General features: G+C 44.6%; 2 protein-coding genes across 7 annotated transcripts in view; both read left to right on the top strand.

Annotated features, from left to right (window-relative positions):
- Positions 1 to 712: 712 nt before the first annotated feature.
- upf3a (UPF3A regulator of nonsense mediated mRNA decay) lies at positions 713 to 8969 on the top strand. 4 transcript variants are annotated; one of them, XM_061791975.1, is made up of 10 exons: positions 713 to 899; positions 1546 to 1652; positions 1727 to 1833; positions 2030 to 2128; positions 2431 to 2541; positions 4234 to 4289; positions 4366 to 4524; positions 4603 to 4727; positions 7294 to 7591; positions 8077 to 8969. In XM_061791975.1, exons 1-10 carry the CDS (start codon positions 768 to 770, stop codon positions 8263 to 8265), a joined length of 1383 nt encoding a protein of 460 aa, XP_061647959.1. In that variant the 5' UTR covers positions 713 to 767; the 3' UTR covers positions 8266 to 8969. The 4 variants fall into 4 exon arrangements, with proteins under 4 accessions (XP_061647959.1, XP_061647958.1, XP_061647961.1 ...); XM_061791974.1 differs by having other exon boundaries at positions 714 to 899; positions 4594 to 4727; positions 7297 to 7591; XM_061791977.1 differs by having other exon boundaries at positions 714 to 899; positions 4594 to 4727; positions 7294 to 7579.
- A 506-nt stretch (positions 8970 to 9475) lies between these two features.
- asmtl (acetylserotonin O-methyltransferase-like) overlaps positions 9476 to 17388 on the top strand; it is a 9691-nt gene continuing 1778 nt past the window's right edge. The window contains exons 1-13 of one of the 3 annotated variants that reach the window (XM_061791970.1): positions 9476 to 9620; positions 10222 to 10340; positions 10417 to 10548; positions 11108 to 11155; positions 11840 to 11904; positions 11972 to 12036; positions 12748 to 12853; positions 13705 to 14014; positions 15092 to 15248; positions 15369 to 15574; positions 15648 to 15780; positions 16881 to 17021; positions 17160 to 17230. In XM_061791970.1, the coding sequence (XP_061647954.1) occupies positions 10248 to 10340; positions 10417 to 10548; positions 11108 to 11155; positions 11840 to 11904; positions 11972 to 12036; positions 12748 to 12853; positions 13705 to 14014; positions 15092 to 15248; positions 15369 to 15574; positions 15648 to 15780; positions 16881 to 17021; positions 17160 to 17230 (1527 nt within the window). In that variant the 5' untranslated portion in view covers positions 9476 to 9620; positions 10222 to 10247. Of the gene's footprint in view, positions 9621 to 10221; positions 10341 to 10416; positions 10549 to 11107; positions 11156 to 11839; positions 11905 to 11971; positions 12037 to 12747; positions 12854 to 13704; positions 14015 to 15091; positions 15249 to 15368; positions 15575 to 15647; positions 15781 to 16880; positions 17022 to 17107; positions 17231 to 17388 lie in introns of all 3 variants that reach the window. The other 2 variants (XM_061791969.1, XM_061791968.1) reach the window with 2 other exon arrangements.

The raw sequence follows: 17388 nt of genomic DNA, 5'->3' as shown, positions 1-17388 counted from the left end.
TGTCGTGTAATAAGAAAGTTTTTTCAAATAATTTGCTCTGACACCATCATTCGGGGAATTATTAGTTCCTTTGGCCCGTGATTGTTTTTTTCTGCACTCCTCCCCAGGGCAACAAAACCGCCTTCACCTCGTTGTCCTCCACATACGTATGTGCTAGCTTTTTGTCTCACAGATTGGTGCAGAAATGCAAGTGCAAAAACTGCCATAGGGACTTCATTAACGGCGTCGTCCAAGAGATTGCGCAATGTCAGGTATGATTAGGAGGTTAGAACCGCATTATGTGAAACCTAAGTAAGTAAACGCAAAGGACTTGTTTCAGTGTGTTGTATTTTTACTTGCAGTTTGTGTCATATAAAGTCTTATATTCTGGAATATAATTTGAATCATTTAACTATTTCATGTATTGTTTGCCGGATACCCTGTTTTTGAAATTAATCGAGCTACTTTTAAAAAACAATTTCATGCCTTAATTTACCTTTTCACTGTGACGGCAGCAAGGACAATAACCAATTACCATTATGAATAATTGACGTGTTCTAACTACAGCCTTTATAGTTTGAATGTGATTGTTCATAAATTGTAACTAATGTATTTCGTGTTTTTTGTACAAGAGCCTTTAAGATGTTGAACAGAGCGCAGAGGAATTATGTCATGTCTTTTACCTGACGCAATGTTTTGAATACGCGTTGAAATTAAGGGTCGCGTCCTCTCGCGATACTCGCACGTCATCTCGCGAGCGCTCAGCCCAGGGAGGCAAATGGAGCGAGATGAGGTCTGACAAAGAGCAAATGACGGCCAGCAAGGACAAGGGCGTCGTGGAGATCAAGTTCAGGGACGCCTCGGGAGAGCAGGACAACATTCCCAAGCACAAAGAAGAGAAGAAAGAGCTTTTTACGAAGGTAGGGTGAGGAGAAAGGTGTGGCGGCGGGTGAGGAGCCTCCTCCGTTGTTGACGTTTACGTTGTGCGGGGAAAACATGGCAGACGGCCGCCGGAGCTTTTCAGCACCGCGGACAGCGACTCAACAAAACCGTGACAGGATTTCCCCCCGAGCGATCACGTGACACGTCTTCTTGCACATTCTGATTCCGTGGCTGCGTCTTCGTGACACAATCAACAGTTTCTCAAGCCTCTTATGGCATTCAAATCAGTTAGAGAAACGTTTGCCGCGCATTAAGAATTGCACGTTACTTCAAAAAAACACATGGCAATGCAAGACGAGAAATCGTGACACACCCTCCGCTCTTTTGGAATCATTCAACTGGAGATGTCATTTTCTCTTGTGATATTGCAATGCTTTATCAAGCTAAAATTGTGATTTGCAGTCGGGACGGAAATCCATCCGTAAAACCAATGCCAAAACTTCCATGTCAACAAGCTTGGAAAGAAGTCAACGAGAAGACTCGGAGTGCCCAGAGCAGAAACATTTGAAGAAGGCTCATCCGGAAAAAAAACGAAAACAAATCTTATATTTTGTTCTTGTTTTGTGTGTGACATGTTGAATGTGTTTTTGGAATTGAATTGTTCAACCGATTTGCGATGGACAGGTGGTCATTCGAAGGCTCCCCCCTCACCTGACCAAGGAGCAGTTAGAAGAACAACTCAGCCCGCTTCCTTCCTATGACTACTTTGAGTTCTTCCCCGCTGATCCAAGGTATCTCTACCTATACGCGTACGACTTCATATTCATCACCTTTCCGTTCATGACCTCCCCCTTTGTGTCCACAGCCTGTACCCACATCTGTTCTCCAGAGCCTACATCAACTTTAAAAACCAGGAAGATATCCTTCTGTTCCGAGACAGATTTGATGGCTACGTCTTCATTGACAGCAAAGGTGACGAAGAAATCGAAATTGCACTGTTCACAGTGACATGAAAAAACAAAACAACAAAAAAAACAGATACATGTCACATTGGGCCGAGAACTTGGAATTGACCTGCTGTGTGAACGTTTTCTTCGAGTACATGCCGCAATTTGAGTCATGACGATATTTAATGTGCTGACCACGGCGCTGTTTGACATCCAAACAGGTCAGGAGTTTCCTGCTGTGGTAGAATTTGCCCCCTTCCAGAAAGTCTCCAAGAAGAAGCTCAAAAAGAAAGATGCCAAAGCTGGAAGTATCGAGGAAGGTAACGGAAGACTGAATTGCCACAAGTCCCGTCGTTTTACACAAAACCCAGCAAAGGTGGGCTATTGCGCCAGTGTGCGGGCCTTTTACGCAGAGACGCGGGATCCCACAATCAGACGTCAACACCAGCATCTGGTGTCATGTATGAAATACTTAATTGGATCATTCCTTTCAGCATCACCCCTGCGCCGGCGTTGTACACATAAGCACTGCCCCGCCTCTGTTACGGCGCTTATAAAAAAATAAAAATAAAAATGCTCGGTTCCTCATCGCGCATGTTTTTAATCTTACTGCCCCACGCAGACCCGGAATATAAGCGCTTCCTGGAGAACTACTCCTGTGATGAGGAGAAGTCGATGGCCAACCCAGAGACCCTGCTGGGGGAAATCGAGGCCAAAACCAGAGAACTGATAGGTAAGCTTTCGAGTCGCCTTCACCATTTGGTGTCAGAAGCGGGATCATGCAAGTGAGGGCTCTTCAAAAAGACACCATTCCAATTCGTTGCCTAGCGGTGAGATCCTGTGAGTGATTTGTCTTCAAATTTGCCGCCACAATTTATTTGTAGGAAGTGGGACCCCGCGACTGAATTTTCTTCAAAAACGTACCTCACGATTCATTGTCAGAAATAGGATCTCATGAGTGGCACGTCTTCGAAGTTACAGACACAATTCGGTGTGATCGCTGAGTGATTTGTCTTCCCATGTCGCATCACAATTTGTTATCTGAAGTGCGATCGTGGGAGGTGGTGTTCTTCCAAAATTTACCATCGTGATTCAGTGTCAGAAGTGGGATCGTGTGAGCGATTTGTCTTCAAAGTTACCATCACAATTTGGTGTCGGAAGTGAGATTCTGTCAGTGAGCTTTCAAACAGTTATAGAAGGGGTGTCCCGATCCGATCTTTGAGATCGGAAATCGGTCTGATGTCACCAAAAAAAAAAACCCAAGGACGTGATCGGACTGTATCTAAACTCTCAGATTCGACCACTCTTATAAAAGCAGTCCATTCCAGCACTCCGCTCCAGCACTTCGATCCAGCAGCGCCCGGACGGTGTGCGGAGCCCACGTGGTCACAACAGCAGCTTGCTAAGCGGCTAACATAGTAGCAAGCAAGGAAGAGGGAATGTTTCTTGCTTCAAGTGGTTTATGGACACGCCAGTTGACGTTCACTGTCAAACTAAACTCACATAACAAAATATGTTGGTTCTTGCGTTTTTGTTCCCAAAAATCGCAAGCTCAAAGCTAAAACAATGAATGAAAACACCATTGACAAGCTAATTAAAAATTAGCATCGAACATGCGGCACTTCTATCTCTCAAAATAATGACTAGCACAAATGCTGTGTAAACACATACAAACAGTCAATATAACGACAAAGTCTTCAAACTTCAAAGTCTGTGAAAAACGAGTTATAATAACAATATTGGATCGTGACTTCTTCTAATTGTCTTTGTTACTGCGAGTGTGTATCTCATTGCGTGCACCACACTGCCCCTCAGAGGTCAAGAGGTGCACAGCAGGTACTTTATGTAACCCATTGGTTCATAATAAATGGGTCCGTTTTTCTCATACCTACTGTTGCTGATTATTTTTCTCAGTTTGAGTAACATCACTTGATCAAACCTTTTCTCACATTCAATACTACCAAATAAGTACATTATCGATGATTATTGCTAATATCGGATCGGATCGGCCAAAACTCAAGGCTGCAATATCGGTATCGGATCGCAAGTGCAAAAGTTGGAGCGGGACATCCCCGAGTTATAGTTTGGTGTCAGAAGTAGGATCCCAATTTTATTTATTATTATTATTTTTTGCTGTCATTGGACAGATCGGATCGGGACTCCCCTTGTTTTAACCTACTTGGCCAATAAAGAGGATTCACATTTGGATTGTGATTCTGATCACAGCTGGGTGTCAGAAGTAGGATTCTGCATGTGATTTGCCTTCTGCGGAGGATCATGACAGATTGCACAATGAATACCTCTGTAACAGAGTGTTAATCAAAAGTAAACATTGTTATGTTTGTGCTGTCGACTTTTGGGGAGCTCGATAGAGACGGCCTGATGAAGGTCCATCGGGCGTGCAACTCTCTTTGTCCAATTTCAGCCAAAAGGACAACACCCCTGTTAGAGTACATCAGAAACAAGAAGATGGAGAAACAGGTAAAACTAAAAAAAAAAAAAAAAAAATTGTCTTCTGCTAAGGGAAAAACATGACAAATGACCGGCGTCCTTGCAGAGAATGCGAGAGGAAAAGCGAGAGGAGCGTCGACGGCGAGAGTTCGAGAAGAAGCGACAACGCGAGGAGGAGAAACGCAAGCGACGCGAGGAGGAGAGGCGCAAACGCAAAGAAGCCGACAAGCAGAAGAAGCTGTCGGACAAAGACGTCAAAATTAAGGTAGCGATTCGCTGCGCGCACGTGGTCCTGCGGTGGTGACGCCGATCGAAGTTGCGTTTTCATAATCAGCTGCTGAAGAAGAGCGACCGGGACGACGACGCCGACTCGGACCGCGTCAAGGACAAAAGTGACGTTGGCGAGACGGAGAGAGGAAAATGGGAAAAAGCAGGTGGCCAGATGAAGTTGAAGGATTCCAAGGAAAAGTAAGTTCCGGCAATTGAGATCTGTTGGCCATCCATCCGTTTTCCTCATGCGGGGCGCGGGCGACTTTTGGCGAGAGGCGCGTACACCTCAAACTGGTCACCAGCCAATCGCGTAGCACAAACAACGCACACGCCCCCACCTGATGAACCGAACACGAAAAAAAGAGTCTCCCGAGTACCTGGAGAAAACCTTCACGCAAGCACGGGGAGAACTTGCAAGCTGCACGCAGGAAGGATTCGAACCCCCAACCTCAAACCGGGAACGTTGATATGCTAACCACGCGGCCGTTGTGCTGCCAGATATGTTAGCTGTTCTTTCTTTATAAAGCTCTAAATCTTCATTCACATCAAACGTTTTCAAGCTTGCCTCACGTGAGACTTCAGCAAAACCTGTTTCAACTTTCCAAGAAGAAATTCAAGGACTTATCGATCCCACAGCGGGGAAATAAATAAATTGATTACAACAGCAAAAGAGACGCGTGCAAGAGATTGAAAAGACATACAATGTAATGAAAAAGAAACCTTATCAAATAAACCAGATGAGAGAAAATAAACGTGATTTAGGAAAAGGCTCTCGAGCATTGGTTTAAAACGGCAACATTGCATTACGCATGATATTGCCCCTTGTGTTTTATTACACAGCAAATATTGCACAGAAGTGATATAGGAAGTGTTCGTGCTTGTTTTTGTTCTAAGTGTGTGTTTGTTTGAGCGCGTGTGCATAGCTATTAAGTGGAAATGAAGGCTGATTGCTGTGGGCAGAAATGACCTTCAGTAGCACGAATTCCCGCACTGAAGTCGGAGCTGCTCAGGAACTCGGAAGAGCGACGCGGGCGCCGTTGCCGTCTGCGTCGTCACCGAGTGGGGGAAACACTCGCCCTTCTTGAACAGGACATTTGTGTTGTCTGAAAGGAAACACGTCACGGGCCGGATTCGAACCCCAATCGGACGGTCCCCGTGACGGTACACACGGAGCCCATTGCGATACCGGAGAGCAGCACACGGGTCAGAACCGTGCCAGTGCGTCTGCCTCACACTTCTGAGGTTGGGGGTTCGATTCTCTGCTTTGGCCTTCCTGTGTGACGATTGCAAGTTCTCCCCGTGCTTGTGTGAGTTTTGTCCGGGTAGTAAGGCTTCCTCCCACATTCCAAAAACATGCGCGTTTGGTTCACTGAAGGCTAGAAATTGACCATAGGCGTGAACCCTCGCAAATGACGAGGAGTCTATCGAGGAGTCACGATTGATGAAAACCTTAGCTGGAAGACTCATGTCAGTTTCGCAAAAAGGGAAAATAGCGAAAGCCATATTGGTATAATAGCAAGTAAAATATACATTAAGCAAATCTACAACCCCAATTCCAATGAAGTTGGGACATTGTGTTGAACATAAATAAAAACAACACAATGATTTGAAAATCATCTTCAACCTATAATTCTTTCCCATTCTTGCTCGATGTACAGCTTCAGCTGTTCAACAGTCCGGGGTCTCCGTTGCCGTATTTTACGCTTCATAATGCGCCACGCATTTTCAATGGGAGACAGGTCTGGACTGCAGGCAGGCCAGTCAAGTACACGCACTCTTTTACTACGAAGCCACGCTGTTGTAACACGTGCAGAATGTGGTTTGGCATTGTCGTGCTGAAATAAGGGGCGTCCATGAAAAAGACGTTGCTTGGATGGCAGCGTATGTTTTTCTCCAAAACCTGTATGTACCTGTCAGCATTAATGGTGCCTTCACAGATGTGTAAGTTACCCATGCCATTGGCACTAACACAGCCCCATACCAAATCATTGTATTCTGTTTTTATTTATCTTTAACACAACGTCCCAACTTCATTGGAATCGGGGTTGTACATTGTAAAGTAATGATTGTTTCATACTCCACCTAACGTGTAGAAATCTAGGACTAAAGATACAAAACTTATTTATGACCTAGATTTATTTTACAGAAAAGACCTTTAACAATAATTAATACTAATCACCACGGAGATCCTTCTAACCTATTATTTAGAAAATACAAAGTATTGAAATTTCATGATGTAGTAGATTTGAAAATCTTACAAATAATAGACAAGGCTAATACAAATATTTTACCTAAACATATTCAAATAAAATTAGAAAAAACAAAAAGCAACTACAATCTCAAAGGTATAAAAGTTTTTAAAATGCCAATATTTTGAAGTCAAGTGATGCAAAGGAGTATTGTAGTGAAAGGTGAGACGCTATGGAACAATCTAAACATGGAAACAAAAGAGTTAAGCTCAATTAATATATTTAAAAAGATTATTAAATCAAAAGCATGAAATCATTGTGAGATCATTCAAATAGTGAAAAATCATTTAGAAGGCATTGGTTTATTTTGAGATGCTAATGGGAAATTTGATTGTGAAATTAAAATGTAAAAAGGGGCAGAAAACACCAGATTTATTCTTCCTTCTGCTCCTTTTCATTGGATTTGTTTTGTATGTAAAATAAGGTTTGTTTGTTATTTTCTAATATGTAATGAAATAAAGTAAAAAAAAAAAAGTGATCCATGATATGCCTGGCACGATGTGCAACGTCTTCAGCAGAGGTCAGCCGGAGAGCGACAAGGAGCAGCAGCAGTGCCGCCGACCGCGTGACAAGGAGCACCGCGGCAAAGACGACGACAGGAAGCGTCAGAGGCACCACTACGACTTTGACAAGTTCGCACGGCGCAAAGACGAGACCAAGTGGGGCAAGGGCTACTGCCAGGACCGCGCCAAGAAGGAGGGCCATCACCACGCCTACGCCTTCTGCCCCGACAGCGGCGACAAGCAGACCAAGGAGGACAGGGACGAGCTGGCCAACAGGAAGGAGCGCCTCCGAAACAAGGTGAGCGAGAAGGTGAGCATGCGAGGGCTTCGTCTGATTTGTTTCTGCTATCCACTTCCGACAAATGCCGATATTGCACTTTCGTGAATGAAGGCCTTACTTGTTTCATGGTCAACATCGAATACTCCAAACCTAAATGCAGCGCAAGGAATCTGTTTACATGAGCGAGCACAATTTGGTGTGATTTGTCATCCAAAAAAAAAAAATCACCATCCAAACTTGTTGTCCACGTGGAATCCTCTTAGTAATTTCGTCATCAACTGAGGATCACCACAAACAATGTGGCTAAAGTGCGGATCGAGGAATTTAGTTCGCCTCCAAGCCGCTATCATCTGGTTTTAATTTGCCGCCACCTACAGGACTGGACTGGAACTGTATTGAATTTTCAAACGAAGTGGGTGAGACACGATTAGGATTGTTTGGCCTCGGCTGAGGTCTACAAAAGTCCTTGCGTACGAAGTAGCCGTCCTCATGCATGTTTGGATGAACCTCCGCAGGACCGGCCGGCCATGCAGCTGTACCAGCCCGGCGCGCGAAATCGCAAGGGAGTTAACTCGGCCTGCAAAAGCTACGACGGCGTGCCGGCGGCCCACTCGCCCGAGGGCGACGCCGGGGGTTGCTTCGATGTGGAGACGGTGCCGGACAGAGCCTTTGACAACGGCAACGATGAGCACGGACACTCGTAAGACAACGTCAGTCATTCACAGCGGAGGCTTTCAAACCGATCGCCATCATATTTCTTTTCAGACTGTGTACAGTACACTCAATGATTTGGGAGCCATTCAAATATGATTGAATTGTATAAGTTTCATCATAGAATGGAAATGATGAGACTATTTGGTGAACTACGCTCCATGATCTGTGAGAATATTGCACTTGTTCAAATCATTTGTGAAGGTTGTGTGTGAAGAGGGAGATGTGGGGCGCTTGTACCATAACTATGTTATTGATACAAGTGGAAAAGGTGTAAGTGTTGAAACAACCACACCCCCCACCGGTGTGCTACCTAGGGGTGTGGGTGTTCTTGTTTTTCTCTTTGTGGGGCACAACCTTTGACCTCCTAACTTTACAGTCTTTGTGGGGACATTTTGGTTGGTCCACACGCTTTGACCCTGTTAAGACTCCACGTGTGTGTATGTGTATGTTTGTGCATGCGTATGTCATCCAGAGCAAATTTTTTATTACCATTCAATGGACATTTCTATGAAAAGAAATCCTAGAACGTGAAATATTTGATAGTCTCATGCAAGTAATAACTATATCTAACTAATAATATGCTCTAAGGCAATCTGGTCCATGCAATAACATGCTGTTGTTGTTGTTTTTTCCCCCAAGCCTTATCCATATGTACTTTGCACATGAGAAAATAAAGGTCTTGTGAGAGACTGAGTGTCCGGTTTGAAAACGGAAGCCTCTTTCACGTGAAGATTGAAGTGGTTACCTTTTATATGTATCTCTGGATCTCGATCAATCTACCGACCGACCTACTTACCTATCTATCTACCTACCTACCTATCTAGGTGAGTGTTGACTTGATTGTTTACTGTAGAAATTTAAAGAATTCTTAAAATTGTTTTCTTCCCCCCCCCCCCCCCCCCCCAGTGTTAGTAGTACTGTGCTTGACTGCAGTATCAAGCGTCTCATTCACAGATATGAATTGGGAGCTAGGACTATGGCAGCACTAGGCTAGGAGGGTCAAAGTCGTCAACGCATGTGTATTTTTTTGTGGGATTTTTTTAATGTTCTTTATTGATAGCACACGCCTTGGCTTCGACAAAAAAAGTAAACAGTGAAAATCGGTTGCTAAATGCGCAAGTTTCGACTTCTTTTCAATGTAAAAGTATTGCCTTTGACGGGAACGTCGACCTTTCCAACATGGCCGCCACGCAGGCACGTCGTTTAGCCCAGCTGCCACAGCGCCCTGGCGCATCTATTCTGTGTCTCGAACCGCAGTATCAAGCGCCTCATTGGGCAGTTAGTCAAAGCTATACGTCATCACGTAGCCCTACGCTGTTCGCTGTTAACTTCCGGTCTCGGAGAGGTAAGAAGAGTGAAAAAGATAAAGAAATCTAAACTATACTACATTTATCAAGCGTGTAAAAGGGAATTAAGAACATGTGTTTTCGTGTTACTGGTCTTTTGTTGTCGTTCGTGTGCATGATGTCATTCTGTGACCGTATCGTGCGACCACAAACTAAAGCAAAGTTATTGAATTGTAACGCTTTAGATTGCTGTCGCTGCACATTGAACGTTTTCGGCAGAAGCGAAATTGGTTTCTCGCGTTTAGGCACTTGAAATACGCACAAAGCTGTGTCTTTGATACATTTGACACTTTAGCACGAGGGGAACTTAAGAAGTTGTTTATTCGTCACAGCTTGTATAACACTTAAAATTATTATCATTTTGAGCTATTGTATTGCTGTATGATGTTTTCGTTGTGGTTGTCAGACAATGTTCCAAAATGTTTTTAAACATGTCAAATGTAGTGTACACATGCATCATGTCAATCAAAACTGAGCTGTTAACTCTTCACGATGACCGAATTTGAGTGAAAAGCTAAACGTACTGCACAAGTCGACGTCATAATGTTGTTTGACACGAAGTTAGTTGTCGTTCGTCCAAATTGCCTTTCTCATGTGAAGGCAGGCAGCAAGGTGAGCGGAGCACCATGGTCCTGAACCCCGTCATCTCCAAACTGGCCGGTAAACTGGTCGTGCTGGCCAGCGCGTCTCCACGGCGACTGGAGATCCTTCGCAACGCCGTAAGAGTCCGGATGGACGGAGACGGTGACCCCGGGCCTCGTCTCTTCTCGTGTCCTGACTTGTGCCTCACGTTAGGGCCTGCGCTTCGAGGTGGTCCCGTCCTGGTTCAAAGAAACTCTTGACAAGCGACTTTTCAAAGCGCCTCATCAGTACGCTGTGGAGACGGCCAAGCAGAAGGCACTCGAGGTGGCGAGGAGGATGCCCTGCGTGAGTTCACTCTCGATCATTTTTGCTCATGATGTGTCCAGCAATGTTTAGTCAACTACAAAGAGTGCCAGACATCTATTATAATTCTGTGGGAGGCCTTTATTGGTTGCACATTGCATATTTCTAACAATTTTATTTGCCACGCTGGTTGTATATTACAGTGGCTCCCAACCAGGACGCCGTGGCACCCCAGTGTGCCCGAAGAGATCATCTGGGTGCTGTGGGAAATCTCTCTAAATTTTTAACTATATCTTTATTCATCTAGGTAAACCGATGAGGTTTTTGAAGGACTTTAATTGTCATAGCAACATACGTTTACACAGGGTATGGCATGAAATTTGATAGCCAAGGTCCCAGATTAGCCCAATAAATAAATAAATAAATTGCACATAATATTTCATTTATTCATGATATTTCATGGTCCTTTGTGCTTGAAAAGAATAACGTATTCGTCATGCAGAGATGAGTAGTGAAAACAATTCCCATTCATTTCATTTCTTTATGTTGGACAGCAACGCTTTTTTGCTTGATTGATGTTTATTCAATGCGTGTGTTTTAGAATCACTTGAAAACTCCGGACATAGTGATCGGAGCGGACACCATCGTGGTGAGTACTTTCACGTCGGTACTGTTTTACTGCGCGTTGTTTGTATAAACATGGATGTGCATCATCATTTCGCTCCGGTTCTCAAAGGAGGTTGTTTGCTTGGTGCTATTTTTGTTTCCACCTCACTGGGTGATCGCACTGACTTACAGTATGGGAAGGCGCCATCACCTGATTTGGCGCAGTTCTCAAGGGCAGCGGTCCCCAACCTCTTTTTGTTTGCACCGCGGACCGGATTTCAAACCAAGACATATTCTGAGGGACTGGTGTAGAAACAAATGAGTGAATATACAGCCAACCGTGACGCTGAATGTGGTTGTTGCAAGTAGCGGGAGCCCAGTGGGGCGTTCCGCAGCGCAGTGAGACTTGAGTCTCCCACGGAGCACTGCTCGGCCCTCAGCCACCGGAGGAGTTTCTCGTGCTTCTGCGCTCAACTGACGTGACAAAGGACTGAATCAACTCATGATGTGATGATTCCATTCGGTATATTCGCCCGGACAATGTGTTCATTCACACAGCGCTGTACGAGCCCCGCCTCTTGCGCTGATCAACAAACAAAGCATCTTCCGCCCCCCCCCCCCCCCCCCCCCCCCCCCTCCGTTTAGTCAGGTGGTCTATGTACTGCAAAATGTTTGGTACGCAAATGCGCAAGGTGTGTTGTATTTTATTTATGATATACTCCCACAGACTGTAGATGGCATGATTCTGGAGAAGCCACGAGACAAGCAAGATGCGTACAGGATGCTCTCAAGGTAAACTTGAAATAGATGGCTAGATCAATGTATTGTGGATCATTTCTCTCCTGTTCTCTTGCTTTAGTTTGAGTGGTAAAGAGCACAGTGTCTTCACCGGCGTCGCCGTCGTCCTGTGCCATGAGGAACCAAGTAAGTGGTGTTCAATGCCGGCCGCGGGCCACGCGATTTTGAGACTTGGACTTGCTTTATTGTCATTCGTTGAACACACGGTCAGTGCGCATATTCAATGAAATTCTGTTACCTTAGCTCACAGTATCAAATGAATTCAATAGAATGACTAGGTGCACAGAAAATCAAGTAAAAATAGAAGAAAAAAGTCACCTAGTGATTCTATTGTATTATATATTATATATTATATGTATATATTATATTTTAGCAGCGTTAAACATAAACATCCAGTCCAGTGGGGATCTCAGAATTTGTATTTTTTTTAATCTTGTCCTGTAGACGAGTACTATTTAATTTCTTTCCTGAATACAATGCTAGCATATAGCAAGAGAGCAACGTGAGTATAAAAGGCAATATGTCAGGTTGCTAAGAATTTCACATCATGCTCTGCAAGCGCACGTCAGCATTGATCAAATGCTAACATGGCAACCGTTGGTTTGCTAACATACTGTAATGTATCGCAAGGTAACCTGGGTGCAAAAAGCGCGAACTCGGAACCATCAGGAACGTACGTCACAACGCATCCCTTGTAGTCGGGTTCTATTTCAAAAGGAAAACAATATGGTTATCTCATAATGCTTGTATTTTATGTATCATGTAAGAACTGACTGATTGCACTACTACTTCTCTGCAATGTATATATTAACCCACTATAACGTCTTCTGACCGTAGATGACGGGGATTACCGCATAGTGGAGTTCTACGAAGAAACCAAGGTGAAGTTCGCCGACCTCTCGGAGGACATGCTGTGGGAGTACATTGATAGCGGTGAACCCATGTGAGTGTCGTCATGTCATCGGCCGAGACTGACTTTGGACTTTCATTGCCAGGGGGGGCCAGTTCCCCCTAACACTGTGCTTGCCCCCCCCCCCCCCCCCCCCGTGTCTGTTTTTTTCGTTTGTTTACTTATCTTAAAGATTGAAGTGGGGAAACTGTAAAAATCTAAGAATTTGAGAAGCGGGCCGATACTTTTTCACAGCACGGTACTGTATATGTAATGTTAACTATCGATGCTCAAGCCAAGTTTGTTTGTATAGCCCTTAATCACAAACGAGTCTCAAAGGGCTTCACAGGCCCACAGTTGGCAACGACTGACGACATGCGCTAATTTAAACCCCACAATTGGGCAAGGAAATAATTTTTTATATTTATACTTGGGGGGAAGAAACCTCAAGGAGGGACCACAGATGAGGGGGAATCCCCCTTCCAGGATGACCAATGGATGTCGAGTGGGCTACGTTTGTCACATAGTCTGCTGCTGTACAATGTTCATAAGAGTCCATTTCAAGAGATGAAGCCCCTTCGGGAAAGCGCCTCCGCCTCAGGACCTGGCCCCGTTGCTAAGAAATAGCAAGCTAGCAACCGGAGTACAAAAGGCACTTGTGCAGATTGATAATAATATTACATCATGACATGAAGTTGGCTGCATTTCAAATGAGAATTGCTAACAGTTGGTATGCTAACGTAAAGTACTGTGTGGCAAGGTAGGCATTTTTTGCACGCATCTATTTTGTGAGATTTTGTCAAGCACTGTGGATGTCATGACAAATCCTGGATTGTTTTCTTACAGTATATTGACAGCAACGTGGCGTGTGTTTGTGTGTACGCTTGTCTCGGCGTGTGCGTTAGGGACAAGGCGGGCGGCTATGGCATTCAAGCGCTCGGTGGGATGCTGGTGGAGTACGTGCGTGGAGACTTCCTCAACGTGGTGGGTTTCCCCCTGAACCACTTCTGTAAACAGCTGGACCGGATTTACAACCGACAAGGCAGTCGCCACGGCGACGCCGCCCCAAGTCCGCCTAGCCCGGTCGACGGCTCGTCCGGACGCGCTGAGGAAACGGGACCGGCGACCGCCAGCAGGGCGTGTGAGGACAGTGACGAAGCCGGGAAGGACCTTGCGAAAATCATTCAACTGATGGATGGATTCAAAGCCTCGAAGGTGAGAGGGGATCAATACTTTGAGGTATTATGGACACATTTGACCCTTTCCAGTAGTAGTAAGGGAGTCCAATGGAGTGCACTACTGCGATGCAACTATCAGAGGCGCTGTTGATTCACCGTTCACTAGTTTGCTGACGAAAGAAGTTCAACTTGACATCTAGGAAGGGCATTCAATGTATAAAATGTACTCGCGCTAAAAGGAAAATTCTTGTTACTTTGAAAATTGTAACATTTTGAATTCTCTGAATGTTTTCAACTCATTTTTCTATGCCATAAGAAAAGCAGATACAAATATGGGAATCATTTGTCAGACAAAAACTCTTTGTACAACACTTTGGGTACAGGTTTGCATTCAAACAATAACAAAGTATAATAAAAATATAATCAAATATATACATTTACCCCGCCCCCCTATTCCCGGGGGATGGGGACCAGGCCAGATCGCAAATAGCCAAAATTCAGAATTGCATAGGAAATCATTTTTTACTTTTGAAACTTTTTTCCTTTTTTAAACCCTAAATATCTAGAATAAGAGGGGATACACTGCCAGTAAGCCTTTGCGGGATTGGTTCCCTCCCGTCCCCCCCAAAAAAAAAAAAAAAAAAAAACAACAATGAAAAAGATTTAAATAAATTTGAAAACAAAAATTGAAAGAAAATGTGGAAAAAAAAAAAAAAAAAATCTGTAAAGGAGTTTTTCGAGACACAAGCCGTCGTTTGACTGATTTTAAAAATTTGATTTAGTATTTGACTTGTGATGAAACATTTTTGATCCGGCAGACGGGCAGCGAGTGAAACGTTCTTCAAGGAAGGCAAGAAGCTTTTTTCCCCCCAGGAGAAGTTTACTGTCAAACTCAACATTTATTTCTCAACAACCGCATTCTGTAACTTTGCCTTAACCAAGTCGGCTCATGAATAGCATCGGTCATCGGTCTGTTCCCCTTTAAGCAACAGAACACGCACGGTGGAGCAGCACATGTAGACAGACAACCTAACAATGCTCACAGGGTTATATTCTTTATCCTTTGTGAAAAATGAAAATGACTGCATCTTACAGCTGTGAAACATTTTTGCAGGCCCTGTTCACGGCCTGCAAGTTGGGCGTATTCGACCTGCTGCAGCGCAGGCCGGCGTCGGACGCGGCGCAGGTGGCCCTCCAGCTGGAAACCTCCCTCAAGGGAACCCAGCGTCTGCTGGAGGCCTGCCTCTCGCTACAACTGCTGAAGAGCACAAGTTAGTTGACCCTTTTCTCTTCTCTTCTGCTTGGTACAACTTGGCATCTTTGTTGTCCAGAAGGACAACAAATTGGTGTCATGTATACAATATGGCCACAACAAGCTCACCTTTTTCAAGTTCCAGACTGCGAGACGCCCGCGTACGAGAACACCGAGCTGTCCAAACGCTTCCTGCTGTCCGACGCGCCGTCCTCGCTGCTGGGCTACGTGGCGCACTGCGACGACAGCGTGTGGCCGCTCTTCAGCCACCTGGAGAGCGCCGTGCGGGAGGGCGCCCACCAGCACCGCAGGGCCTTCTGCAGCAAGTCTGGCGACTCGTTCCAGGTGAATATTCCAATAGAGCACTTCAAGTCCCGACTTGTACGCTTTGGATGGGAATGCTGAATTTCTGTCGCAGGACGCAGCGTACAGCAGCCGGGAGGCGAAGTTGAAGTTCATGAAGGCCATGCACAGTATCGCTCAAGTGACCGGACGAGCGGTGGCGACGGCCTTCGACTTGTCCGCCTTCGAGAGCGCCTGCGACCTCGGAGGTGAGAACGAATGCGCGCAGCTTGGAGGCTGACCGTGTCACTAGGTAGGATAGAATCTTTGGAAGGCTGTGATTGGTTGCCCCTAAATTTAGTTCATTTTTTTTTAAAACCGATGATAAACTTCCATTTTTATTTGAATAAAGTGCTGACAACTTTGCAGTGCAAAGGTTAAAATATGTTTTTTCTTGAATTTTATATACAGGGTGATTGAAAAGTATCTCCCTGTTTTATTAAGTTTGTAATTTCTTAATATTTGTTCTTCAATGTGTGAATTTGTACAAGAAATGTATATAGGAGGAAAGTTGGCGTTTAGCATTGGGTGTTATTCAGAATTTGCTCCGAGCGGCTTCTCATATTTGCCCTTGAAATCCTTCCAAAGTCTTCGGTTTCTGGCAGTAAACATGCGCCTTTAACCGACGACCCCTAAAGAGCGAAAGTTGAGTGGGCACCAAGACGACCCATCCAGCTCTTCACAAACGACATTAGCAAAAATGTGGGACGAAAATCAGATGTTGAGCGTTGAACCGCAACCACCGGTGGCTGGCCGGATTTCATCGGGCGGCAACGGTCAGCTCGTTTGACATTTGACCCGCAAGTCGGTCTGAACACATTGTGACTTCGGTTCTTCTGCATGAAAGAACAAACACACAAAAACACTACATTTTCAAACATTAAGAACAAACACTTTTCAATCACCCTACATAAAGACTTTTTAGATATATCACTGAAAATAATAAATAGAAAAATAGTCAAATAAAATGAACAATCAGCACAATCTATTAATATACTGTATCGAATGAAATATGACCTAATGAATTAAAATAGATACGTAATGTAGAATAATAAATGATTCATTAATTCAAATAAAAAATACAAATACAATAAACAAAATAACAATGAAATATAATGAATATGTTGGTGTTTTTTTCCCTGTTTTACTGTTAATGGCATTCAATTCATAAGGTATGAATAAGCTTTAATTTAACCTTTCTACAAATGTTTACTCGCTCATTGGGAGGAACTCTTGGCACTGAAAGGTTTTATCAACAAGACCCCTCGAGTTGCAGAATGTTCTGAACGTCTCGCCTTTGTTGCGGTAGGCTGCACCGGTACGATGGCACTGGAAATTGCCAGAGCTCACCCTGGCATGTCTGTGACAGTGTTTGACTTAGCGGCCGTCGTGGAAATGATTCCGCATTTCCACCCGTCCGCTGCTCAAGACAGGGTCACGTTTGTCGCAGGTATTGTTCTTGTTGTTATTATTTAGTGTACCACACGAGCCGCCATTTTGAACGCTAATGAGGCGCTGCGCTCGTGACGCAAACAGGAGACTTCTTCAAAGACGCCTTACCCAAAGCGGACTTGTACATCCTCTCCAGAATTCTCCACGACTGGTCGGATGAGAGAGTGCACTTCCTGCTGGGCAGAATCGCAGACGCGTGCACACCAGGTACATTTCGCTCAGTATGTTGCACATCCACACTTGAGTCACGCTGGCGTTCTAGCTCAAATAAGACACCCGCATATTCGTAGTACGGCACCGGCCGATTCACCGAGGCTACGTTCACGCTGCAGAGCATGATGCCCAATTCCTATTTTTCTTTAAAT

Source organism: Phyllopteryx taeniolatus, chromosome 12 (assembly GCF_024500385.1).
Source record: "Phyllopteryx taeniolatus isolate TA_2022b chromosome 12, UOR_Ptae_1.2, whole genome shotgun sequence".
Taxonomy (NCBI): Eukaryota; Metazoa; Chordata; class Actinopteri; order Syngnathiformes; family Syngnathidae; genus Phyllopteryx; species Phyllopteryx taeniolatus.
The sequence above is the reverse complement of the archived record's forward strand: the minus strand, read 5'-3'. Positions and strand labels throughout refer to the sequence as shown.

Excerpts from the sequence above, each read along its gene's own strand:
- upf3a (XM_061791973.1), top strand. The coding sequence starts at position 768 with ATGAGGTCTGACAAAGAGCAAATGACGGCCAGCAAGGACAAGGGCGTC. Across the intron at positions 2,129-2,430 it reads AGCTGGAAGTATCGAGGAAG|ACCCGGAATATAAGCGCTTC; the intron begins GTAACGGAAGAC and ends TGCCCCACGCAG. Across the intron at positions 4,728-7,293 it reads TTGAAGGATTCCAAGGAAAA|CAGAGGTCAGCCGGAGAGCG; the intron begins GTAAGTTCCGGC and ends CAACGTCTTCAG.